Raw genomic sequence first — 27130 nt, forward strand, 5'->3', positions numbered from 1 at the left:
TCTTTCCCTGCAAGCGTTAATCGCTTAGTCTCGCGATACTTCACGGTTTGTCACGTCGGAGAAGCTGAGTTGGAGGATCATGGCGGAACGCAGGAGGCACAAGAAACGGATTCAGGTAACATGATTTTGAGTAGCAAAACTTCTGCCGGTGCAAGTTGAAAGAGCATAACTTAATACGCTATGCGGCATGATTGTTGCAAGTTGTTTGTTGATGGTAGCATCCTTTTGGTGAGCCGTTGAAGGCAACAGATGGAGCCAAATGATGGCTAACGGAGCTAGCGTTAGCAAGATTACGTCAAGAAATTATATTCAAATTGGATGCATCATTTGTAGGCTAACTATATTATTATCTATCTGTGACACGTACACTGGCGTACGTGTGTCATATATGTTTTAGTTTGATGGCTCACCAGTCACCTCTCTTTCTCCTGATCGGATTCACCGCAAACGTTTGCTGGCTAAGCTGCGTCAGCTCCCACCAGAAGTGTTTGCCAATTTTTACCAATGAGTTGACACAGTGGATCATAACGCACCTTACTACGCTGGTATCGTTTGGGGTGTTCAGCTACATCGATACTTTCTAGACCAAGATTTCGGTTATAAGGGTAAGCAACAGGTCCACGTCTATTCTCAGGAGCATCTCGCTTGGACGATAAAATCTGACTAACTGGTTGAACGATCACAAGTTCATCACAAAATTACTGTTCCTTGTGGACAGTGTTGCGCTCAGTGCGCACTGTCAACAGTTCAACAAGCCTTATTAATGTGACTTGGATTTATATTTTGACGATTGTTTGTTTTGCGGGTGTGTTGCTGATTTAGATTTACAAGATTTGTAGTTGAACTTAGCACATGGCAAAGGGCTGCAGGGCTGAACTGTCTTTAACTCTGTAAGATGCTGTTAAAAGGTCATCAGAAACTCTTATCAGAATTATTTGTATAACAGTTATTTGTTAATTTAGAGGGAAGTAGAGGGAAGCCTGAAACAAAATTAGGTCATGTAAATCAACCTGACAAGAGTATAATACAACAAAATGCAAAAAAAAAAAAACTGGCAACAAGGTCTTTAGCCTGTTTGAGTCAGGTTACATAATAACACGTACTGTTATCTCATTTATGAGCAGTCTGAGACCAGAGAGTCCTCAACATAGTCATTGTACAATAGTTTTCTATTCTATTAACCTGTCCTGGTTATTCCCACTGTTGATTCGTTCTGTTTAATCACTGAAAAAAAGACATTAGTATTCATTGTTGCATGACATGTAGCCCGGAGACATAGTCTCTCCAGCGTGATAAATTAATATTCATTAAATATATAAGCATGCATTTACCCAAATTTAATTTTCCAAGATAATCATGTATATGTATACAATGATATTCAATATTGCCTATGTTATTGTATCTACATACAGTGACATGAATGTCACTCAGCTTACACTTTTGCTAACAGTGTTCAATCTCCAGCTAATATTGTTACTACTAAAATACACACACATAGGTGATGTGTCATAACCCTTGTTGTATTTAGTAAAGTACTTCCATCAGGATCATAACTACACCACTGACCCCAGGAGCCATGTGATCACTGTTTTGTTTTGTTTTTTAGCGCTATTTTTTGAAAAATTGTTTTCCTCTATGTAAATGGTAGATGGAGAGGGTTGATTCGCTGTAGTGACCCCTGAAGGGAGAAGCCAAAAGGAGAAATTTTCCTCTATTTAAATCAACGTAGTTCCCAACCATAAAATCAAATGATCTCTAAATAAAACCTTTCCAAATGGATAATTACCACAACACATTTACATGGATAATGAAAAATCCTCAATTTAATCAGTCAGTATACATTCAGAGAAGCTTATATTATCCGTGCGATTACAACTACTCGGTTTAAAATTTTGTGACACCTCCCCATGAGAAAGTATCCTAATTTACCTGTGTTTCACCCATCAAACATCACAAGTATCCATCCATCCATCCACTATGTATCTATTTTCTCACACTAACTGGAACTTCTTTTAAGGGGTCTTAAGTTACTGAGTTGTGCGACTGATACCTGCCTTTTTTAAACAAAGGCTTGTTTGAGGGCTTCTTCCTCTTCACATTACTCTTCAGTGCCAGCTAGACTGGATAAAAAGAACTGAATCTCATTGTGCCGATGGTCTCTGCTCCCCATGCATAGGCATGTGGTTCAGTGCTGCTGGCAGGACAGCAGACAGTGCAGATGTTGTAGAAAAGAATTGAAGGAATGTTTAGCCGCTCTGGTGTGGCAACAGAAATAAATTTTGGCTTGCAACATTTAATGGAGAAACCTGGATTGGAGTGCTTTATTTTTTTCTACCATGTGAGAGATAGGAATCAAAAATGTTGGTATTGAGAACCAGCTGCCAATATTATGAAATGCAGAAATGCATTCAAACTTATGGATTCCTTTTATTGATGTTTATATCATTGCTTTATTGCAAGAAATGAATCTTATGCACATGGTGATATAGGTGAAGAAATGATCCAGAGCATAAAATAAAGTGTGTGTGCATGTGTGTGTATGTGTGTGTGCGCACACGCATGTGTGTGTGTGTGTGTGCGCACACGCATGTGTGTGTGTGTGTGTGTGTGCGCACGCATTTGTGTGTGTGTGCGTGCGTGCGTGCGTGCGTGCGTGTGTGTGTGCCCGCACGGACGCACTGTGTCCTGCACTGCAGGAGGTTAGTGAGCCCACCAAGGAGGAGAAAGGAGTGGCCAAGTACCTACGATTCAACTGTCCCACCAAGTCCACCAACATGATGGGCCACCGAGTTGACTATTTCATTGGTAAGTGTGTCTGCCAACACCAATATGTCCAAAAGTTGGATTGATAATCAATATATTTGTGTCAGATGTGATTCCTGTCAAAGGCAAATTTTTTGCTGAGAAATGATTAGTTCCACCGGCAAATTAAACTAGTGAAAACCTTCATGCTGAAGGAATTTCTTTGGTGCTCAAGAGTTGTTACTCTCTTGCTAAAATAGAGGGTTTTCTTACAATCTCTTGTCTTGACATAAGCTTCTTATACAGTTTTGATATTTATTATAACCTGGTACAATGAAAATTACAATGAATTGCTGTGTACTTCCCAAGTGTAGGGGAATTTTTTTTTAATTGAGTTAATATCAACTCCCAGCCAGCTTGAGTTTCTCTGAATTATACTGTGGTGTGGTGACTAAAAAGGGGTGTACATTTTTCTTGTTGAAACGTGTTCTGACTCCTTAAAAGACAATTTTATCTACATTAAACTTACAGCAAAGTATTTTACTGAACCAATAAGTCTTTTTTGTGTTTAAATGTGTTCTTTTGTCTGCATCAGCCTCCAAGGCAGTCGACTGTCTGCTGGACTCCAAGTGGGCCAAGGCTAAGAAAGGAGAGGAGGCGCTCTTTACCTCCAGGGAGTCTGTGGTGGACTACTGTAACAGGTTAGCTACCTACTTACCTCCTGTTGTGTAGAACATACTTAATTTTGCAGTATAGTTCTTTGCATGTAAGTCACTTCTGACCTACATGCACCTACACCCCCCCCCACGCACCCAAAAAACCCAGACTAGCCTAGTAGGCCATACATTATTTAATTTTCAACTGTATATTTTATAGAAAAACATAAATTTGACAAGCTTCTATGCATGTTTATCATGCAATTGCTAGGTAATGTTGACATTGCCATTGGTATCATTTGACAAGATAGGTTTATTAATTGTAGTGCTATGACCATCTTACTCACTGTGTCTTGCACATGTTTAAAATGAGAACATGACTAAATGAACATGTGGTTAACTTGAATAGCTTAGTATTGAATGTACGATAATAATGTACTTTTATACATGACATGAGGCCTAGTCTAATGCAAAGCACAAGTTTAATATACATTGTAGGGGTCCCCTGCCTTAAAACATGATGGAGTTTTTTTTTTAACTTGTATCAAAGATACATAATATTTCAATGACAAAGCAGTGAGCCAGGATACCTGCTCATGATTTCACAACAAGAAAAATGTTGATCAAAAGCGATATTTGTTTAGAACTATATTGCCAGTTGAAAAAGGAGCAAGAAACTGAGTCCTCATTTTATTCTTTATCAATATCTTACTTCTAAAAGCGCTCAGGTTTTTATTTTTGTTTTTGTTGTTATTTGGAATCTGATGGAGATTCAGTAAACAATAATGTGTTCATAACCGTTTGCAATTTTCTCTTTTACAGACTCCTCAAGAAGCAGTTCTTCCACCGGGCTCTCAAAGTGATGAAGAAAAAACCAGAAAAAGACACCAGGAAGGAGAAAGAGAAAGAAAAATCCAAGGGTGACAGCAGCAAAGAAGAGGAGAAAAAGGGGAAGAAGGAGAAAGAGAAAAAGAAAGAGTCTGAGACTGGTGACAGTAAGAAAGAAAAGAGTGTACGTAATCCTGTGTATGAACCTGCCCCCTCTATTTGGTGCAATATGTCCTCTAATAACACCTTTAAGAACAGCATAGCCTCACCATGAAAAGTGGCTCTCAAGTTCAATCTTGTTCAGCAACAAGATAGCAAAAATAGGTTTAGATCAGCAACAAAGGAGGTATTCAAAATGTCAAATACAGTGGATGATCAAAGCAAGCTGGTTTGTGTGAAAGTCTTAATTCTAAATCTCTGACATTATGTCTACCCTACTGGTGGGATTGCCCTGGCAGTGCCGAAGTTCATTTCAACTGTGCTGCAAAGGTTAAAGGGCAGCCCTGTACAAATCTTTTAAAGTTTGTTTTGAGTCAGTGAGAGAAAAAAAAGTTTCACTGATTGACAAATTTTATGTTTATCATAGCTCCAGTACATTGAGAGTGCAATTTGAAAAATAACAATATTTCCGAAGTTTATGCCAATGATTATTGAACCAGGAACCCCTTCATTGTGTATGCAAACTTGAGTAGGGCACTATAAATCGAGTCACATGATATTTTGTTTGATTTTCTTGGAAAAATGCGCATGATTACTTGAAAAAAGTTGGAAATTGTCAAGAGTAAGCAATAGCCTGAAAATAAAGCAGGAATAACCAAATAATAACCCAGTATGCATTTTCAACATAGGAACAAAAATGTATTGAAAAAGTATTTTTACATATTTCATTTAATGTTAAAATTGTTTCCTTATGATTTTGTAAAATATAATACATTTTGTATTGAAAACCTCAGGTAGGGGATTATGGGATCATAGTTTTGTTGTAGTTCAATGCTTGTGAGCAAGCACAAACATGCACGGTTTCTAAATAATGTTATTGAAGTTTATAATATCAACAGAATGTCATCAGATGGGCCAAGGGTAGTCATTGTACCACTTATGATTATATATTTGATTAATGCCTCTTCTTTTCATATTTAATGCCAATTACCAGAAATTGAAAATCTTTCACATATTATATATCTTTTACACATTCACATATTATAAGTTAAATTAAACTTAAGTTATAGAAATCTAAAAGGCCTCATCATTTTTTCTTTTTATATCAGAAAAATTGCATCTACAAGTTTAATTTATTTGACTGTTTTTACAGGATGAAAGCCCAGGAAGTCCAAAGAAAAAGAAAGAGGTGAAGAAGAAATTTAAACTGGAGCCCACAGAGGATCAGCTGTTCCTAGATGGAAATGAGGTGCGCTGGGATGTAGGACAAGCTGTAGAAGGGCCATGTTTAAATTTGAAATGGGATTAATCCTAGCCGCCCTCTCTTCTTTAGGTCTATGTGTGGATTTATGATCCTGTCCATTTCAAGACATTTGCCATGGGTCTGATCCTGGGTGAGATATAATTGATTGTTACCACTGTAAAGATTTCATCAGCCTGCTCTTTTGCTGATTCCGATCATTTTGCATCTCTGGGAACATTGGTTTGTTTGTATGTGCTCTACATTACAGTGATCGCAGTGATTGCAGCCACACTGTTCCCACTGTGGCCCGCAGAGATGCGTGTCGGTGTCTACTACCTAAGTGTTGCAGCTGGATGCTTCGTGGCCAGTATACTGCTTCTTGCTGTTGGTAAGTTATTCACCAGTGGAAATAAATGTAAAAGTCTAGCATGATCATCCAACTATTTAATTGCTATGTAGTCTTTAATACTTCGGAAATCAGAATCAGCTTTCTTTGCCAAGCACAGTGGGGCAAAAAAGTATATAGTCAGCCAATTTTCATCAAAGGTACAATTCAACTATGAGAGACAGAATGTGAAAAAAAATCCAGAAAATCACAATGTCTGATTTTTAAAGAATTTATTTGCAAATTATGGTGGAAAATAAGTATTTGCACACCTACAAACAACCAAGATTTCTGTCTCTCACAGACCTGTAACTTTTGCAAGAGGCATCTTAGTCGTCCTCATGTTACCTGTGCAAATGGCACCTGTTTGAACTGCTTGTCAGAATAAAAGATACCTGTCCACAACCTCAATCTGTCACACTCCAAACTCCACTAAGGCCAAGACCAAAGACCTGTCAAAGTACACCAGAAACAAAATTGTAGACCTGCATCAGGCTGGGAAGACTGAATTTGCAATAGGTAAGCAACTTGGTGTGAAGAAATCGACTGTGGGAGCAATTATCAGAAAATGGAAGACATGCAAGACGACTGATAATCTCCCTTGATCTGGGGCTTCACGCAAGATCCCATCCTGTGGGGTCAAAATTATCACAAGAACGATGAGCTAAAATCCCAAAACCACACGGGGGGACGTAGTGAATGACCTGCAGAGAGCTGGGACTAAAGTAACAAAGGCTACCATCAGTAACACACTTCGCTGCCAGGGACTCAAATCCTGCAGTGCCAAACGTGTCCCGCTACTTAAGACAGTACACGTCCAGGCCCGTCTGACGTTTGCTACAGAACATTTGGATGATCCAGAAGAGAATCGGGACAACGTCCTATAGTCAGATGATGTGTTTGGAGGAGAAAGAATGCTGAGTTGCATCCAAATAACAACATACCTACAGTGAAGCATGTGGTGAAAACATCATGCTTTGGGGCTGTTGTTGTGCAAAGGGACTAGGAAGGCTGACCCGTGTAAAGAAAAGAACAAATAGAGCTATGTATCGTGAGATTTTGAGAGAAAACCTCTTTCCATCAGCAAGGACATTAATGATGAAACATGGCTAGGTCTTTCAGCATGACAATGATCCGAAACACACCACCTGGGCAACAAAGGAGTGGCTTCATAAGAAGCATGTCAACGTGCTCGAGTGGCCTAGCCAGTCTCCAGATCTCAACCCCATTGACAATCTTTGGAGGGAGTTGAAAATCCATGTTGCCAAGTGACAGCCCCAAAACATCACTGCTCTAGTGAAGATCTGCATGGAGGAATGGGCCAAAATACCAGCAACAATGTCTGAAAACCTCGTGAAGACTTAAAACATTTGACCTCTGGCATTGCCAACAAAGGGTATATAACAAAGTATTGAGATGAACTTTTGCTCTTGACCACATACTTATTTTCGACCATCATTTACAAATATGTTCTTTAAAAATCAGACAATGAGATTTTACAGATTTTTTTGTTGTTCGCATTCTGTCTCTCATAGTTGAAGTGTACCTATGATGAAAATTATAGCCCTCTCTCATCTTTTTAAGCGGGAGAACTTGCACAATTGGTGGCTGAATAAATACTTTTTTGACCTACTCACACATAAAAGGAATCTGTCTGCTGTTTACAGCTACACCTTGACAAAAAAAAATGGTTATCATGTCTTTAAAGCGTAATGATCTAGAGCAGAGATTCACAAATTGCACTATCATTTGCAGGTGGCATGTCACTGCCACAGGAAACATCACAGGTCATGCACAGATCAGTGTGCACCAGTATATTTCATCTGAACCAGGCAGTGGGCTTCAAACCTAGGATATTACTTTTGAAAATAAAATGTTCCTTAATACCGACCAAAGACTAAGCAGAGACAGCAGCAAATGAGAGCAGAGAACAGCCTTCATAGAGGCCCTTTTTTTTTGGCATGGGGAGAGCCCCGTAAAGTGGTCCAAAAGCAGTCAGACCTGCCTTCCTCCAAGTGTCGCTAGTTCGTATGGATTCACATGCGTTGTTTTCAGAGAAGTACATGTATAGTGCTGTATAGTGTGCAACGAGGTTCTGGCACATGAGAGTTCAAAGCCCATAAAATGATCAGACACTTGAAAACGAAGCATCCATCTGTCGCCAAAAGACCAGCAGATTTTTTCCGATGAAAGGAGAGAAAAATGCAAGGCCAAAACAAAGTCAAGCAAACAAAGCAAACAGCAATCCCTACCAAAGCGCTGACCCTACCTGACCCAGACTGGTTAACAAGGCTAGCACTTGCATAGTTTTGCATATTTGATAGGACTTGGTATGTCACTGCAAGGTAAAAACACAAGCATCATGTCACTGAATGATAAAATCTGCGTGGTCAAAGGAAAGTAGATCACTCGACTGCGCAAGTTGAGATGGGCAGGATTGATATGATCTGAGAAGAAGTCCCATCACTACCTGCCTTTAAGCCGTCCTGGAACAAGTTTTTCCCTAAGAAAGCAACACCGGAAAAATATAACAAGATGAAGATCAACATTCACTGTAACGGCCAGGAGTCATCCAATTCAAAGATGCCTGCTGAGTATCCTCATTTTATCCAAGGCCACGATGGACGTGCTGATGCTGTTTTGCTCTACATACCTGTGCAAAAACACTTAAATATAAAGAACAAGTACAGCTCATGCCTAAATGTGGAGGGGGATCTCCAAGTGGCTGGCTCCAAAATTAAAATCAGAATTTACTGGCTTTGCGGCTCGTATATTGCCCACCCATCTCATTAGGTGAGATAAATGCTAAAACATAATGATATCCACACATTTTTTCTGCAACACTGTTCACATGTTGACACAGTGCTACAGCTTATTGCTATTACTTTGACTGATTGTTCTGCTTACATGTACAATCATATCATGCTTGTCAGGCTGTTCTGTTCTTTTGCGCTGTTGTTTGTTTACGCTTGTTAGTGCGTAAGTCCTGTGCGCAGGTTTTCTCATGCTTCAGGCACCTCAGGTGATAGTGGGGGTTGCCAGTCTCTGTCACAGTTACTTTGGGGAGCCTCTGGTCTAGAGACTTTTGGGTTTTTGCAGGTCATTTGCCCCTCACCATCACCCATTATGAGGTAGTTTAGTATATAAAGAATATATTCTGATATTCAGTATATTCAGTCCCATCATTTTTTACAAAGCCAAATCAAAAGAAACCTTAATCAAATTAGGAATTAATGAGCCCAACCCAAAGTCTTGAAGTATGCATTCAGTTAACGGTCATCACTTCTCCCCAGAGAGTAAATTTGTTATTCACTGTTGTGTTGTGAATCACAGAAGTGTATGAATTGAGCGTGTATTTAAATCGTTGATTATTTAATAAATTTGTTAATTAAAAAAAACAGGCTGTAGATTTTTCAAAAATGACCTTTTGATGGCAGATCAATAATGATAACATATCCCCCAAAATTTAATAGAGGAAAAAGTAAGTATTGGATTCTGATTGAAGATATGGATATGGTAGCAGTTACAAGGAGAAAGTAAATCTATTATGAATTTGTTTCTGCAGCTTCGAATTGGCTAAAAACGAGTTTGAGTCCAGGTTTAAGATGACTGTCGATTAATCAGATCTGCATATTTAGTAAATCTATAATAAATGAGCAGGTTCTGGTAATAACTTGAAACTAATCTCAGTGGTTTTCGTCACTTCTTTCAGCTCGGTGCATCCTCTTCCTCATCATCTGGCTGGTGACGATGGGACGACACCACTTCTGGTTTCTACCAAATCTGACTGCAGATGTGGGTTTCATTGATTCCTTCCGGCCACTCTACACTCATGAATACAAGGGGCCGCGGGGCAGCAACAAGAAGGGGTCTGACAAAGCAGATGAGAAGGACAACGCTGCCTCCACCAAGGCTCAAAAATCAGACAGCGATGAAAAGTCAGACAGCGAGAAGAAGGACGGTGACGAGGAGGAGGATGAAGAGGAGGAGGAGAGCAAAGAAGGGGGGTCAAAGGAGAGTAAAGACGCAGATGGGGAGGTAACAGGGCCCGACCGACACTCAGACACAGACAGTGATCGCCGGGAGGACGAGGGCTCGCAGCACAGCAATGGAAACGACTTTGAGATGATCACCAGGGAAGAGCTTGAGCAACATACAGAAGAGGAAGAGGAAGAGGATGATGAAGACACAGAAGAGAGTAGAGAAGGGACTGAGACTAAAAGCCAGACTTCCGAAACATAAACTTTTAAAAACCCAACACTCTCTTCCTGTGTCTCTTTCTCCTTCCCTCCCTTCCTCCTGATCCTCGGACCTGCTCACCAAGCCTGCTCACAGGCTCTTTCTCCTGTTGTTGAGATCTTCCACCAAATAGAACTGATTGACACAGCAGTGAACGTTAATGGCTACAACAATGGGGTAAATAACAGATATATATATAGAGAGAGAGAGAGAGAGAGAGCGAGAGAGAGAGAAGTCTTACGGTGGATCTGATTCTGCCGATCCAAATGTCATTTATGTTGTGTAAAAATAAAAACTGCCACCGACTAAGTTTCCGTAAAGAATTCAACTTCTCAGATGGGTTGGTTGGTTCAATTCATATTAGCTGTTTGTCATGAAGTTTCCTGATTGCATCAACCCAATTGATGATACCCCATTTATTTATTTTGTTGGATTCATTCAGATTTTTATATGCAAGATCAAGAATACAGATCTGAAATACAAGTTACACTGATGCTGTTGTCTTGTCCCCATATTCAGGTTTAATTGGTTTGTTTGAAATTACAGCAGTTTGGAACATTTTGTGCCGTTTTTGTTTCTTTTGAGTCGAATCCTCATTTCCTAACGGGTGCCTGTGAGTTCGATAACTTTCTGAAACAGCTCTGATTGTCTGCTTCACCTCAGAAGCCCAAAATAAGTCGGATGGACCAAATCACCTAGTTTACTATAAACGAACCTTAAAATCAACTATTTTGTATCTGGAGAGTATTTGGAGAAAAGAATTTAGCGGTACCTGTCATTTTTAGTGAGAAACCACGTTTCATTTTTCTTTTCTCTCAGTGGCTGATCCTCTGCGGTCTGAAGTATCTCTAGATGGTTTAATCATGTGGGACTCATCTTTAAATACACAACTGGCATACTTGATTTTCTTTTTTTCTAAGACGCAACAAAACGAGAAGGAAAAGGTAATAAAGTAACTTTTTGCAAACAGAACCACATACAAAGTAAACTAGTGCCAAAAATCTAAATATATGTTTGCAGATTTAATATGGACAGCTGAGTGTGAATACAAGGGCATTTGGGTTCTCTTATCTCAAACCTATCATATCATTTAGCAAACAAAATAAAGCACAGTGTTTTCGCTCTTTGCATGTAGGTCAAGATACTTGGTCTCTGTGACAGACTAGACTCTCATCCAAAGCTTTCACATCTGGTCTTGCACAAGGCAAGGTGTGGAAAAAGTGAATACTTCTTGAATCCAGTCTGGTTGTGCCCTTGCAGGTGGGAAACAAGAGGTCCACACCCCTTCTTCACATTGTCTGGCCAGAAATGTTTAGCCAATCATTAGTTATAGTGAGAATTATATTTAAGTATAAATTAGAAATGGATCATTTATATTCATTCTATTGATATATCAAATATATGCATTCATTATTTGCAGTCTACTAAACAGCTTCCCCTTCTTTTGTAATAATATAAGTATAATATAATGTTTATTCCCCATTGTTTATTATGCTGTTTGTTTTAAATGATCTCTGAGATTGTATCCATTTAAAGATAAGATCTGAAATTTAAAAAAAAACGGAGTTTGAGATAACTGCATTTTTTTCATTGTTTATTTTAATGTTAACTGAACGTGTGACCAGATTGGTTGGTTGTCGAGTCCTACCATCTGTCTCAATAAGAGGTCTCTTGATTAATATGATGTTGACCTAACATTTTCTAGCTATATATAATGTGGCAAACTCTTCTCATAGTGGATTTTTTTTTTTTATTTCAGAGCTCTTTGTACATTTTTTTTTTCCTAAAACTCCAATTGCACTGTCTGTCCACCAACCCTTCATGGATTTTGCTCTTGGAAAACTCCTCCCGCTGTGTTGTATGTTTTTTGCTCTTTGTTTCCCAAAGCAGGCAAAGTGCATCAAGGTGTCCTGAGTTGCCAGTCTTTGTACACTCAGCATCGGCATTACATTTCACAATCAACTTTAAATTGTTCTCAACTGTTGCACAGTATCAGTCTGTTGTATATTGTAGTATATCTCTCTATGCTGCTGCTTCTTATCGCACATTTATGGGGAAAACAAAAGTGAAAATGTAAACAAACATGTTTTATCTCTGGTTTAAAAGAAAAAAAAATGTCCTTTGGTAACCTAGTTGTACACGCTGGGATCGATATCATTCTGAAGACTCATGCAATATTTGACAGTAATTTAATAAAATGGATGTCTGGAAATATATGTATTGTATCATTGCAATAAAAATATGGAAAGCATTGGAGTGTTGTGTCTTACCTTTCTGTCGCACTGATGGCAGCACTGAAAATCTTACCATTTGAGATCCTCTTTACATATGATAATTAGTAACACAGTTAACAAACCTATGTTATTTCAGCTAGCCATCATCAAAGCAGCGTTTGCAGTGATGCAGACTCTGTGTTGGTGAAGAAGGAGTTGACCCAGAAGGCGAAGCTCACAATTAACCAGTCAATCTACGTTCCTACCCTCACCAATGGTCAAATGAGTTTTCTCTGCAGGGTGGCCAGACTGTCCCTTGGACATCGGGTGAGAATGTTATCCATCCAGGAGAAGCTCAGAGCAACCTGGGCTTCTTCTTTTCCTTTCGGCTTTTCCCTTCAAGGGTTGCCACAGCGAATCGACCTTCTCCATCTAACCCTCCTGTCTGTTCTCTTCAGTCCTCTGTCAGTATCCCACTTCTTCTTTGCTATTCCACTTCCTCATTCCACTACCAAGTCTCCTTATATACTTTCCTTCCAGATACACAAAGTACTCTGCCTTTGTCCTCTTGATCTTCCTTGTTACCAGAGTCATCCTACAAACCACCATTAGGATGTAGTCTACCTGCACACTTCTATCCCTGCTCTTATAAGTTACCTCATGTTCCTGTCTTTTCTGGAAAAAGTGTTCACTACAGCCATTTCCATCCTTTTTGCAAAATCTACCACCATCTCCTATCCTGTAAACCAAATCTGCCCGTCACTTCTTTTTCACCTCTATTGCCTGCACCAATATGCCCATTGAAATCTACACCCATTACCGCTCCCTTATCTCTGGGGATATTCTGCATCACTTTATCTAACTCAGAGGAGGGTAATTATCTTAGCTGGTGGGCCACCTTACTTGTTTAATTTTTATGCATAGGCCAACAAGGTATCATGGAAATTGATCAAAATGAAAATTGCAATTCAAATATTAACATTTTTTGGCATTTTATTTCAACTTTAAAATCATTAATGATCATATAAATGTACCGACATTGTTTTATACGTTATCATCCATACAAAATTAAACAAAAGTAAAAAATAAGGAGTATTGAAATTCAATATTGATTGAAAATACTTAATTTTTTTGTATTTTTTTCTTTGTAGTATTTTCTTTGAAAATATTCAAAGAAAATACTTCGGCGTGGTGGATAAAAAGGCAAAACAGGACATATGTGGCCCGCAGGCCGTAAAATGCCCAGGTCTGACCTAGCTCATTCCAGAACTTCTCCTCAAACTCTCGTTCCACCTGCGGGGCATAGCCACTAACAACATTGAGCATCACTCAAAAGTCTATCTGATATTTTTTTTGATAAAATACATATTCACACCATGTTCATATATTGATTAGTACCCCTTACAAGACTGGACAGATCAGGATTGATATCCCCTAACGCAGGCAGGCGCAATCGTCTTTGGAACTGTTCATGTTTTGATTACCGGCTCGTCCAAGTGTTGTTGAGCAAGACATTGAACCCCTAAACTGCCCCCCTGGCACTGGTGGACGGCAGCCTACTGCTAATGGTTCATCCATGATGCATCAATTGCAGAGAATGAATTTCCCCATGGGGATTAATTATAATTAGCTTCCATTGTCGATGAACATTCAGGACTTAGTGTGGGAACCCATTAATAATCCTATTGTTCTGGTTTTCTGGTGCTTAAACTAGATGTGCCTTCTTAGGCTTGCTTAACACCAACCTCTCTTGTTGTACTGACTCTGATGTGTCTCAACTATTTTTAATGTGCTTCAGTTGTGCAATTGGTGACTGATCACAACCTGTAGGACAGAGATGTCTGTAAAGGGGGAAATCACAGTTTAGTTTCTCAATAAGATCAAAAGTCAAAATAATTTGCAAGTGCTTAAGCTTTATTCCTTACACAATTTTCTTTCTGCAACCAAACATGGACAGATGAATGAGGAAAGTCAAAGAGGAAAGTCTCTGCCCCCTACCACTGTGTTGCATTTTATGCAATCAGAAGAAAATTTAAGAAACTGAAGTTGACATCTTGGTATACAGCACTTAATGGCTAAGATTTTGCAGCAATAAACAAACACATTAGTATGCATGTAACATTTGAAACTCCTCTCTTAAAAATACTTAAATACTGCAAGAAGCAAAGTGAATTAGAATCTTGTATGTACACATTTACATTTTGGGTTAAGACATACAGTAACTTTTCCTGATTGTCTGCTGTTGTATTTCTACCTTTAACCTTTGAGTTCATCTGGTTAAAAATCAAATATTTATTTTTATAAGGTGGTATCACATCACTGGCGACATAGTGGTGCGGTGGTTAGCGATTCGGCCTCACAGCATGAAAGACCCTGGTTCAATTCCGACAAGGGGACCTTTCTGTGTGGAGTTTGCATGTTCTCCCTGTGTCTGCGTCAGTTTCCGCCAACAGGCCAAAAACATGCAGGTTAATTGGAAAAAAATTGAGAAAACCACCCTGAATCAATGAGGGAGTATATGGTTGTTTGTCTCTATATGTGGCCCTGCGACCACTCGAGAGCGTACCCTTGCCTCTCCCCCGATGACAGCTGGGATAGGCTCTAGAATCCCCCATGACCCTGAGTACAGGATAAATGGAAGAGGATGGATCACATTGCCATGTAAGGGGATGCCTGTTTCCTCATTTTTTTTTGAGTAACATGCTTTCTCACTACTGGTAACTGATTAAAATAGCATTAATTCATTGGAATGTTATGTGTGGAAAATTACAAAAAGAAAAATGGTTGGCTGGTTGACAAGTGTTTTCACCATCAGTCCAGATCAGTTTCTATTGTAAGACGTGTCTTGGAGGTGATTTGCGGTTGTCTCTGAAAGATGACTTCTATCCAGAGATTTCTCTCTCACTCTGCCTCTGTCAAGGGAAAAACGTTCAGCCCTGTGATTCAGTTTTCTGTGTCTGAGGAGTCTGAGACATCAGCCAGCCTGGCCTGCCTCTTGCGCACATTCCAGTGTAAACACTGGGCTAAGCTTTCAAACCAGTCATACACCAGGTCATGGCAACAGATAGAGGGCACTGGATAGCAAGAAGTGGTGATCTTAATGCTGTTGAGAGAAAAACAGGGAGCTAATTAATTTTCAAAATGAGGAAAATCAGACTTGTAGGACATTAGTAACATTACGGGTTTGTACATTACTTCTACTTAGCATTAGGTAATTTCTTCTGGATGTTTTTGCTCACTTTATGTGAACAAATGGGTTAAGTTCCCCTTTTAGTCATTTCAGGTAAATCATTAATTTTCATTCACCTTTCCTCACAGGAAACAAGTCCAATTTAAAACCATCAATGCGGACCAAGCGCCGACACCTGTCATACAGGAACCAAACAGCCGTACAATGGGGTTCAGTACCCCATATTCCCTGGAGCACCCCTCATAGGATTGCCATGGTTGAATGCCTTCTCCAGATCCACAAAACACATGTAGACTGGTTGGGCCAATTCCCACGACCCCCCAAGGACCCTGCTGGGGGTATAGAGGTGGTCTACTGTTCCACAACCAGGACAAAAACCACACTGGTCCACTGGATCTGAGGTTCAATGACCCAGCAAACCCTCTGGTCCAGCACCGCTGCGTAGACCTTACCAGTGAGCTGAGGACTGTGATCCCCCTGTAGTTGGAGCACACGCTAAGAACTCCCTTTGTTGAATGTGATCGCGAACCTGGTTTGCCAGTCCAGCAGTAATGTCCCTGACATCTATGCAATGCTGCAGAGGCGTGTCAGCCAGGATAGGCCTACAGCATCCAGAGCCTTGAGGAACCCAGGGCAGAGCTTATCCAACCCTGGAGCCCTGCTACTGAAGAGCTTTTCGACTGCTTCGGCAATGACAGCCCCAAAAATAAGTGTGTCCGCTCAACAGTCCCCCAGCTCTGCTGCCTCACTGGACAGCATTTCGATGGGATTGGGGAGGTCTCGGAAGTATTCCTTCCACTGATCTACAACGTCCCGAGTTGAGGTCAGCAGCGCTCCGTTCCTATGCGGCCGGATGGTGGACCAGAATCTCCTCAAAGTCCACCGAAAGTTGTTGTCCATGGTCTCCCCAAACTCCTCTCTCACCCGTGTGTTTGGGTAGGTGACAGCTGAAGCTGCTCGGCCTGCCGGTACCTTTCAGGTGGGTTCGGAGTCCCACAGGCCAGAAAGGCCTGATCGGATTCCCTCTTCATCCCTCACCACTGGGGTCCACCAGTGGGTTCGAGGGTTACTCCCGACCGGCACCGACCACGCTTCACTCTGCAACTTTGACAGTGGAAGCACGAAACATGGCCCATTTGGAATCAATATCCACCGCCTCCCTCGGGATGTGGTTGTAGCTCTGCTGGAGATGGGAGTTGAAACTCCTTCTGACAGGGGACTCTGCCAAACGTTCCCAGAAGACCATCACATTGCATATGCGAGGTCTGACCAGCATCCTCCTCCACCATCGGAGCCAGCTCACCACCCCTCTTCCCTCGAGTGTAGGTCGATCAAAGAACTGCTGTTTAAGGTGCATTGACGCCAAGTGCACATATGGACTCCTTTCTACATGAACATGGTGTTTGTTATGGACAATCCATAACGAGCATGCAAGTCCAGCAACAGAACAGCGCTCAGGTTCGTATCTGGGGGGCTTTCCTCCCGAAGAGCATTGAAGTTTCCCAGTAGAACAAGGGTGTCTCCAGTACGAACGCTCTCTAGCAGCCCCTCCAGGGACACCAAGACGGGTGGGTAAACTGAACTGCTGTTGGTGCATAGCCGCAAACAACAGTCAGAACCCAAGGCCAAGCCCCATGGACATAGGCCTGGCCACCAGGTGCTCGTCACTGAGCCCCGCCCCCGGGCCTGGCTCCAGGGTAGACCTTGGTGACCTGTGTCCAGGCAGGGAAAAACTGGGTCCAATTTCATCATTCATCATGGGTGATGAATGAGCCGTGCTTTGGCTGGTCCTTCACCTAAGACCTGTTTGCCTAAGGTGACCCTTCCAAGGGACATAAAATCCCCTAACAACATAGCTCCCAGGACCAAACACTATAGAGATACCTATCAATTCAGAATAAAATTTTCAAAAACCTCCAGCAATGGTCTTGTCTTTCACCCATGGAATTTAGAATCCAACATTCCCTCTACTTACATTAGACTATAATATATAGACAACCAATGTGAATGGCCACAACTTAAGATTTACCAGTCTCCATGTTGGATCTCCTGTCTCTTCCTGCCATCAAAAGACACCCAGGCTGTATTCCTTGCATCTGGAGACAAGGTGATCTGTTTCAAAGCAGACATATATAGGCTATTAGTAAAACAGAGAGAAAAATGTTATATGAAGAGTACACAGAATATTATGAATGTACAAATTTCTGTAGAAATCTACTTTGTGGTGTATTTTAAAAATGCATTCTTGTAAAATATATTGCAAGTGATTAAAAATTCAGAGAATATCTGATTCCTGCCCTATTTCTGACTAAATTCTGTGATAAATTCAATTTTAAACTGCATTTTACCATGTAAAGTCAAGTAGAAGTTGAGTACTCCACATAGAATTTTCCATAATCTAAAGTCTCATTTGAAGTCCAAGTCATGTTATTCAAATCTAACACACGCACGTGCACACGCATGCACACACACACACACACGCGCGCGCACACACACACACACACACACACACACACACACACACACACACACACACACACACACACACACACACACACACACACACACAAATTACACAGTTGTCTAGTATTATAATCACATACACTGTGTCTGTGTGTATAATACTTGACAGCTGTATTATTTATTGTTTACTAATATAGTGGAATCAGTCATTTTACCTAAATTATGTATAATTCAGGTTTGTTGATCTTAGTTTTCCTACTTCTATTTCTGCCACTTGACTTATCACCATTTGGGAGTAAATAAAAAAACGCGATTGTTTTGTGGTTTAACTCTCCACATGCAATCTCGCAAGCTTCGTAAATGGCGATTATGAAAGTAATAAATTCTAGGACTGCAGAACCAATGGCTTGAGATGGAGCTGCTGAAGCTATTTTAATGGCTGGTCTTACAGACAGCTGTGTAGTGAAGCCTAGGTGTTAAAAACCATGACAGGAAGCTCTGATGCTATTTAGATAAAGTTTGGTGCCCCTACAATATACAATTCCATGGGTGGCTTTCTTTTAGGTTTTTCAGCAACCCTCATTGTTACCATGAGCTCTACACCAGCAGGGACCACAATTGGCCTGAAGGAGAGCGAATGTGGGCAGATGGGTGTGACCATAATAGCTGGCACATTGGGATGGATCATAGAGGCCCCTGCTGCTGCTGCATATGCTGTGCTGCCTGTAGGGGTGGACACAATCACACCTAAAGGACATACAGAGCGAGGAAGACAAGGAGCACAATAAAACTGTTACTACCCAGGACAAGAAAAGTAGGATGATGCATATGGCTATTCTTACCATCTCCTTGCACTGATGTAATGAGACGTCCATCAAGGTATAAGTCCACATTGGACAGGTAGGAGGATGGACCTCGGTCAACTACTACCTCATTCAGCACCTGCAAAAGCAAGGACACATAGACCAGTCTTTGTAAGAGTATGGAAAGGCATTTCTCTCCAACTTGATTGAAGAGGTGATATAAATTACTTTTGGGATTGCTGAAGCATCATACAAGTCACAAAGTCATTTTAACAAATTAATTGTGTGGTCATAAATTGACAGTTTTGGAAAGTGGGGAAGTTAAACGAACCTTTGACCAAAGACTCCCCTTTCTAAGGAATACCTGATATTCTGCAAAGATAATTGTCCCCAAGGGGTGTGTACTAAGATTTGTTGTATCCTGAATATCCCTAAGTTTCTGTTATATGTGTTAAGACTTTTGGATATCCAACTAACAAACACATAAAATCATAATATTGCAGGGGTATGTTGACTTAGTCTATAATTATATATATAATTCAATAATACTTTATTAAACCCTTGTGGGAAATTATTTTTTTCTGCATTTAACCCATCATGGATGAACCATGAACAGTTAGCTGCCATCTAGCAGACCCAGGGGAGCAGTTAGGGGTTCAGTGTCTTGCTCAACAACACTTCAACAAACTGGGAGGAGACTGGAATCAAACCAGGGATGTTCGGTTTCCAGGACGATTGCTCTACCCCCTGTGCCACACCACCCATATCCAGCCCATGAGTTATAAACTGTTCTTGTCTTCATACTCTGTACAACACAGTGAGACCGTAATCCCTTTTCACTGAGCGTAAATATGAGACTATACAATATATGGTCAACTATAAAAACAATTTTCCAGAAGTAGGCTCCAAGCTACTGAACAGCACTACCTCACATTCAAATGGAAAAATACAAGCACAAAAAATATGTTGCTTGACAACAGACAGCATACAGATCATGTTCTACACTTCAGGAACTCACACAGCTGACAAATACTGTAGCACAGAGGAAGTCAAATCCTGGCTTTCAGTCTAGAACAATCCATCACAGTCTGATACCGATGGGTCAAAAGCCCCAGGGAGTAGGGAAAAGAGAAGAGAACTCCACTGAAAAAGACAGACCGCAGCAGTGCACGTGTGAGTGTGAGTGCATGTGTCTGCCACAGTGTGACATATTGTTTAGTTACAGAGTGTGTCAGACAGAGTAAGACCTCATTAAACATCCATTTGGCATTGACTGCACTGATGATTCCATGATCTCCATGGAAACTGCCTCAACAGAAAAACAACATCCAATTTCTCTCCCACATCCTCACCCAGCACCTTTATTATGACTGTCACCATAGCAACGCAGCTGATGCTCCCTCACTAACTCAGTCTTGCATATGTATACATTGAAACAATACTGGGATGAAAAGGAAATAAGACATTAAAACACATACACTTTATGGGACTTAATACTTTCTTCTTTGTTCAAGTAAAGATGACATAATATAATCACAAAGGTTCATTTGGAGCAAATATTTCCAGGAACTACAAAGCTTTGAGAATGAACTAAATCTTCTCTTTGAGTATGGTGTATGTGTTGCCTTGTCATGTCTTTGTTTTTGAAGAACAGGGAAAACTGAGCTACTTTAAAACAGATAAAAAAATCAAGTCTTTCAGATGCAATTTTCATAGAAGGGAAACAACACATGTAATACTGTTATTCTATTCCTGCGACTCTGATTCAATATGGAATGGCACTATAACCAAAAAAAGAAAAGGTTGTTTCTCTCATTTACTTGTTACTTGTTTATTTTAAAGTGTTGACTATAGTTTCAAGTTCACATTGTACACTCACTCTTCATCTTTCAGTCTTATAAGTTATCAAACAGCAGACAAAATAATCATCCTTAAAGTAGCCAAATACTTTGTGGTCTCCAGTTCTAAATGGCAAAAAAAGCTGAACAAAAATTTTAACTGTGTAACAGTAAAAAAAAATAAAAAGGGGATGCTGAGAACCACGTGCAATATGATGTTAATCTTTCACACTGTAAAAATAATTAAAACTGTTTGGCAACTTTTTAATGACAGAGAAATTGTATTCAATATCAAATGACCCTGTATCTCAGTCAAATCCTTGAATGTAATGGTTCAATCTGATTGTTGTCTCATTGATTCTCCGTGAGCAGACTCACACATGTTCTCACCTGTAGCTGCAGGGTGATCTTGCCAGCTTCACAATTGCTATGTCCCTGAGAAAGGAGGCCATTGTGTCCCTCCTGCAGCACTTGCTGATCCTGCTGCTGCTGATCCTGCTGCTGCTCTTGGTTGTATGACGTTTGGTCCATCCTGTGGAGCATCTCCTTCACCACCTTCACTTTAAGACGGCTACGTAAAGTGATGGCTGCATTCCCTTCACAGATTAAAACACAAGTGATGAGGATGGCATTTCTCTGATCTCTTGAGAAGTAATGAGCTCAAATGCCACACACTAGGCATGTTGAGTCAACCTCTCGACTTTAATTGACAACGAAAGTCTTATGATAACTTGTACTCATGATAGGTTTAACAAATATAGGACATCATCAATGTAAGGCCCTCGATTTGTAATTTCATTTGAGAAACATCTATTTTCATTTCTTCTTTTTTTCATATTCTGTTGTACTAGATTCTGACTAAATATTAAAAAACAAATGATTTAGACTTCTATACACCATCAGTTCACTATTCATCTTTACAGCTTTTTTCTCTAGGTATTTTTTTCTCTTATCTTTAAGACAGAACATATAAAACCTTTTGTTTGTTCGCCCTTCTATGCTGACTAGTGAAAATAATTGAATTGGCTGAATAACACAATGCAATTTTCTGTTTCATGGTGCATAATATAGTATGCTTGGAGAGTCAAGATTTAAAGCGTGTATTTTCACATGTACAGTGTAAAAATGTATTTCCCTGTACAGTGAAATTTCTACTTTGCCTAAAACAAATGAGCTGTGTGGGGATGGTGAATTAAATCAGACATCTTCCACTTTTGTGTTCTTGCTTTTGCTTTATTAAAACTGAAACATCCCTTTGTAAAAAAAACAAAAAACAAAAGATGCATACTGACCCTCAAATACTTTGTCAACTTCAGACTTGTATGACTCAAACTTGAATGGTGTAAGGAAACCTAGAGAGCCAAGATGGAAAGCCATAACTGGGGGAACACTGCCCTGGAAAAAATAAAAAAAAATGTCTCATCATGTCTGCACCATTACGGAAAAAGTTTATCACCACAAAACAAAGTGCTTACATTGCACAAACAAGTATTTATGTATTTTAAATTGTGAACTTTTTTGCTTGTATTAAGATTCTATCTATTTGATACCTAAAGATGGAATGCTACTATTACTGAAAAGGCATCAAGTGAGACAAAATGTTACCACCTCTACCTCTTTCGACTCTTGGTCATAATAAGAAAGTCTTAACCTTGCGCTGAACTGTCCAGAACCAGGCAAATTTGCACGTCATCTGTCTTAACACATGACTAGAGCCAAAAGCTCATAAGTAATTTATAAAAACAATTATGATTATAAATTAACTATAGTTATTGTATTTCTTAGTAACCCTACATTCTAAAAGTGCTCTAACTCTCTGAACTGTGGTCAGGAGGTAGAAAAACAAAATATATTTACTTGGAAAAGAGACGAGGCATAGAGCAGTGTTCCATCACCACCCAGACAGATAATCAGGTCTATCAGGTCCGAGATATCATCATAACCTACAGTCAATTATCATGTGAGATGTAAAACATTTGGGAAAAATGAATGCAGAATATTCACATTCTCATACACCAGAATACTACACTACAAAGCATTTTAAAAGCAGTGACACAAAATTAATATTAAATAGTATCAAATATATCACTTTCTGTTGTTCAATGACCTCAAATTTCTGATGACAGTTGCTCACAAGGTAAGTCTTTGAACAGATGTAAAAAAATAAGTAAAATAAGGTATCATAATGTGTGATGTTCAATAAAATCCATATTACATTATCACAATTGGATCATATTCAATACATATAAACTTATTCATTGCCATTCATTGCCATCTTGAGAGTGGAGTCAAAGATTAGTATCTATGGCTTCATTAAATGACAGTGAACATGACAATATATTTCAGAGAGAATTGCAGAATTATTGTGGGTGACCTTATACAAACAAATCCTCCTCAAATAAGGCTCGTTCATTCAGAATAAAAATAAACAAACGCTTTGCATCAATAGAAAAAAAATCCGTCATGTCAACAAATTATTTTATCAAATGCAGGTATCTAGTCACCTATTGTAAAATACCAGATAAAATGCTAAAAAAGAGCTGTTATTTGGAATCTAAAGAGGACTGTTACAGCTTTGATAATTGATATGCTCACAGTGAACTTATTATCTAATGGTTAATAAAACATGCCTGAACTAATGAAAGATCCCAGTTTGTGACTTTTTTTTTTTTTAAACTTAAAACATACTGTGAGCAGCTCTTCTGCTCCGAGCAGCATAAACACAGGAGTTCTGCCAGCTCATTAACAACATTTCAATGCTGAGGGAAGAATGTCATGGTTATTTAAAGAGCAAATCTCACCCTCTCTGAAGGTGCAGAGCTGATTTCGAATGGAGCCAAAAGTCTCATCTTTTGAGAGTGTATCATCATCTGCGACCCTGCGTTCCACATACACCATCATCTGCTTCTCCTGAGACACAAGACATGCCTTAGTGGCTATAGCAAAAATACACATTCCTCAAAAGTTGAGCATATGTTAAGTTTCATATGTCATAATGTAAAAAGAATGTTACTGCAATTAAAGACCAACCTTGGCTTGTGGATTGTCCATATGAAAATAAATAAATGAATAGATGAAACTGATGAAACAAAAGATGTATTCAAAGGTTTCGCAGTCGTCTCTATAGCTTAATAGTTGAGACAATTCAGAGAATTTAATTTAGAGAAATTCAGTTTCTCTCATTTGTCTGCATGTTCCAATATCTGCTTTATTTTACTTGTTCATTTCACATTCAACTTTAAAGCTATATAAAACAATAACAGAGTACATGAATTAAATTGTGATGACTGAATCAAATATTGTTGCTCTAAGCAATGAGTTAGCCTTGAACTGTTAAACGTCATTGACTAAAGGCTGGCACATCATCAGTTGAAGACACAGCACTGGTCATAAAGATAACTAGACACCGAAACACTTCAATCTAAATTTAATTCAGTAATTTACTATGACGCTACAAAATTCTTGCCAATCTGGAATATCTCTGACCGCCATGTAACAAAGGACATATAATAATTAGTATGTCTAAAAATAATTAGTCATGTTACCTCCACTAGGAATCGGCAAAGCTCTTTGAAAGGCTCTACAAGAGTCTCGTCTCTGATTTTCCTAATGACAAGTACGTTAACTGGAGGCTTATTCCAGGTGAGTCGCTGGCTAGCAGGGTCCTGGATGTGCCTAGGACACAGATAAAGTTACACATAAATCCTTCGACATGGACTATCATTACCGGGAATAGCATCATATGAACACAGAAATAGTTAGGATACATTATATATAATATGTCTAAAACTGTCGACCTTGTCTTAGTTTACATATAACAAAGCTGGTACAATGCAATGCCAAGTAATTTATCAAATGTTATGACACACTGATGTAACAAATATTGGAATGAGGAACAAGCAAAATATCAGATAACAGAAACCACAAGCTCTACTTTTTACCGTTCCTTTCTTTCCCTCTTTAAATCATGAATGATTGGCATTCTGCGGCATTCTCTTATTTCAAGTCCAGGAAATGTTGATGCAAAGTGGTATTAAGCAACTGCAAAATAACTCCAAGAGCCATCCCATCTCATGGAACAGCCAATCGACATTCGCAGTTTATCTTATCTCACAGGTACAAAAGGTTCTCTGTGTCAATGTCCAAGCAAACAGTCTACTCTCATCTTATTTTTTGTACTAATTTAGACTCATTTAGCACCCACATGCTTACATGACTGAAGTTGGGTTGGGCAAAATGCAGGCTTTGGGTCCAAAGTGAGTAGCTGGATATGGTCCATGTAGAAAGTGAGCTCTCCTGTGAGGAGGAAGACAATTCAAGTTACTATCACCACCTCATGTCCAGGGCAGTAGAGTTATGCTGATGGCATGACCAACCAGCTGGCAACCTGCAGTGCAAACCTCTTAGGTGAACTTTCCGCTGTGTCGCTCATTGAGCCAGAGGGCTCCAAGTGCTCATGTTGGCTTGGTAACCTTCGTCGCTCAATCTCCCTGAGCATCTGTTCATGACCATCCCCCCGTCGCTGTGACCTCTTTCCCTCTCGTCGTCTCCTTGGTGACTTGGATGGGTGCTCCCTGTTCTTGGAGGATCGGGCTGACTCTGACAGCTGACCATGGGGACCTGAGGGTCTTGCCATGCCTTGGTCTGGCAATGGCGGAGACCCTGATGATGTGCTGGTCCCTAAATTCTCCATTCTATCAGGAAGCAAAGTGGATACTTTACTCAAAAGATATGTCTATGAATTTAACAAAACTTGACTGAGGGAGATAATCCTGTGAATGTTGAAAATACACCAGGAGTCAGAAAATAACTATTTATAGTATAGGTGAAACAACTGTCTTTACATGCCTACATGCCTACATGCTTACAAATGGTTAAAGTCATTGGATTTTGGTATTTAATGAGATCATGGTCCTCATCCCCCTTGCTATTTTTCCTTGGTCTCTTATTCATCTCAAAATGAGGGCATCATTGTCAAAGACCATTCACTACAGTGTACGTCGGTTCTCATTTTGTGAATGATATGTTAAGTTGCATTGTATGAAATGTCAGAAACAGTTCCTATCATACCCTGAGGGGGATGTTAGCATAAATATGTACAATTTTTATTACAACTATTTAATACTTTAAGCTTACCTATCCATCAACTCAGAACCAGTCCTTTGGCCAGACTAAGCAAGGAAAAACTGCAAGCCATTTCCCTCTTGCAACAATTAAATAATTTCTCTAAACGCTAATTCATATTTTAAATATTGGAAACAGTGGAATTGTTTCACTTTCAAGTCTTAAGTTGTTAGTCGTCGAAATAAAATCAATAACAAAGAACAAAAATGATCACATTTTACGCTTTGGCATAAAAAATAGAAAGGTGAATATTTAGCATTGAATGCAATGATAACGATGACAAGTTGGCGAAATGAAAAGTTATGATATTAAAGTCAGAGTTGGGAATATATCAGTGATCTCGGGGCCAACTGTGCAAGATTATTTTATCCTTTTCTTTTTTATGTTAATGCGGTACTTTAAACGATTAGCCACCAACGCCGAGAATATCTGGCACTTGAATGCTGAAAAGAGAATGTTGACAGCTAACGTTTCCTAGTAATAGCAACCTAGCTAAGCGGGCTCAACTCACACGATCATTGAACCTTACTGTGTCACATACCAACAAAATGCTTAAAATATATACTAACTTGTTAGAGCCGGGGAGCACTTTAACACAACTAACAGGTGTATTTGCTGTCAGGCAGTGCCAGCACAACGTTAGGCAAAATGTTACAAAACACTGCCCATATCGAGGCACTTGCTCATCTGGCCGCGGCGGGTTTTTTTGTTGTTAAAGTGCGTCATCGTTGCGCCGATACTTACGCAGGAAGTGGCGTCCAACGAAGGGAGCACCGCCATTCACCACGATTGACAAGTATTCTTTCTAAAATTCCTCACGTTAAATACTATATGAAGCATAACCTATTCGTTATTCTTTGTTAATCATACAACAGAGCTATTCTATTTATTTATCTATTGTAGTTTTATCACTGTTTACTAAGACACATTATAGTTTCACTGAGACACTTTATAGTTTATAGTTTATTTTTTATTTCTAATTCTGCCTTTCTTTTATTATTTATTACTGTTATATTTTCTGTAACTCTGGCACAGCACTTTTCTTCGGGATTAATAAAGTTGTTCTTATTCTTATTCTTATTCTTATTCTTATAGTACTTATTTTGATATGTGACGTGCAAACTCTGACTTTGTACCAATTACCCTTAATCATAATTTGTAAATAGTATGAATAGAAGTCCTAAAATTGAAGCAATTGGCTGACAAATCAACTGATAAAGCTCTTTATCATTTTATGATATCTTATC

The 27130-nt window shown here is 39.5% G+C and overlaps 2 protein-coding genes across 3 annotated transcripts; one reads left to right on the forward strand and one right to left on the reverse strand.

Moving 5' to 3' along the window:
* The first annotated feature begins 55 nt into the window (after positions 1–55).
* Positions 56–10813, forward strand: sec62 (SEC62 homolog, preprotein translocation factor). Its single transcript, XM_086175731.1, has 8 exons — positions 56–115; positions 2697–2805; positions 3338–3443; positions 4221–4410; positions 5539–5634; positions 5719–5779; positions 5897–6016; positions 9726–10813. Exons 1-8 carry the CDS (start codon positions 80–82, stop codon positions 10253–10255), a joined length of 1248 nt encoding a protein of 415 aa, XP_086031857.1. The 5' UTR covers positions 56–79; the 3' UTR covers positions 10256–10813.
* A 3545-nt stretch (positions 10814–14358) lies between these two features.
* nadkb (NAD kinase b) lies at positions 14359–26571 on the reverse strand. Of its 2 annotated transcripts, none has more exons than XM_086175590.1 (12): positions 26453–26571; positions 25160–25453; positions 24972–25055; positions 24305–24434; positions 23561–23669; positions 22617–22702; positions 22052–22154; positions 21150–21355; positions 18961–19060; positions 18708–18865; positions 17685–17767; positions 14359–15568 (listed from the first exon to the last, which is right to left on the reverse strand). In XM_086175590.1, the coding sequence occupies exons 2-12, from the start codon at positions 25450–25452 to the stop codon at positions 15409–15411; spliced, it is 1512 nt and encodes a 503-aa protein (XP_086031716.1). In that variant the 5' UTR covers position 25453; positions 26453–26571; the 3' UTR covers positions 14359–15408. The 2 variants fall into 2 exon arrangements, with proteins under 2 accessions (XP_086031716.1, XP_086031715.1); XM_086175589.1 differs by lacking the exon at positions 26453–26571 and adding an exon at positions 25896–26040.
* Between the last annotated feature and the right edge of the window lie 559 nt (positions 26572–27130).

Source organism: Fistularia commersonii, chromosome 28, assembly GCF_037954325.1.
Source record: "Fistularia commersonii isolate RoL2024-O1a breed Wild chromosome 28, RoL_Fcom_v1.0, whole genome shotgun sequence".
In the NCBI taxonomy this organism is placed as follows: domain Eukaryota; kingdom Metazoa; phylum Chordata; class Actinopteri; order Syngnathiformes; family Fistulariidae; genus Fistularia; species Fistularia commersonii.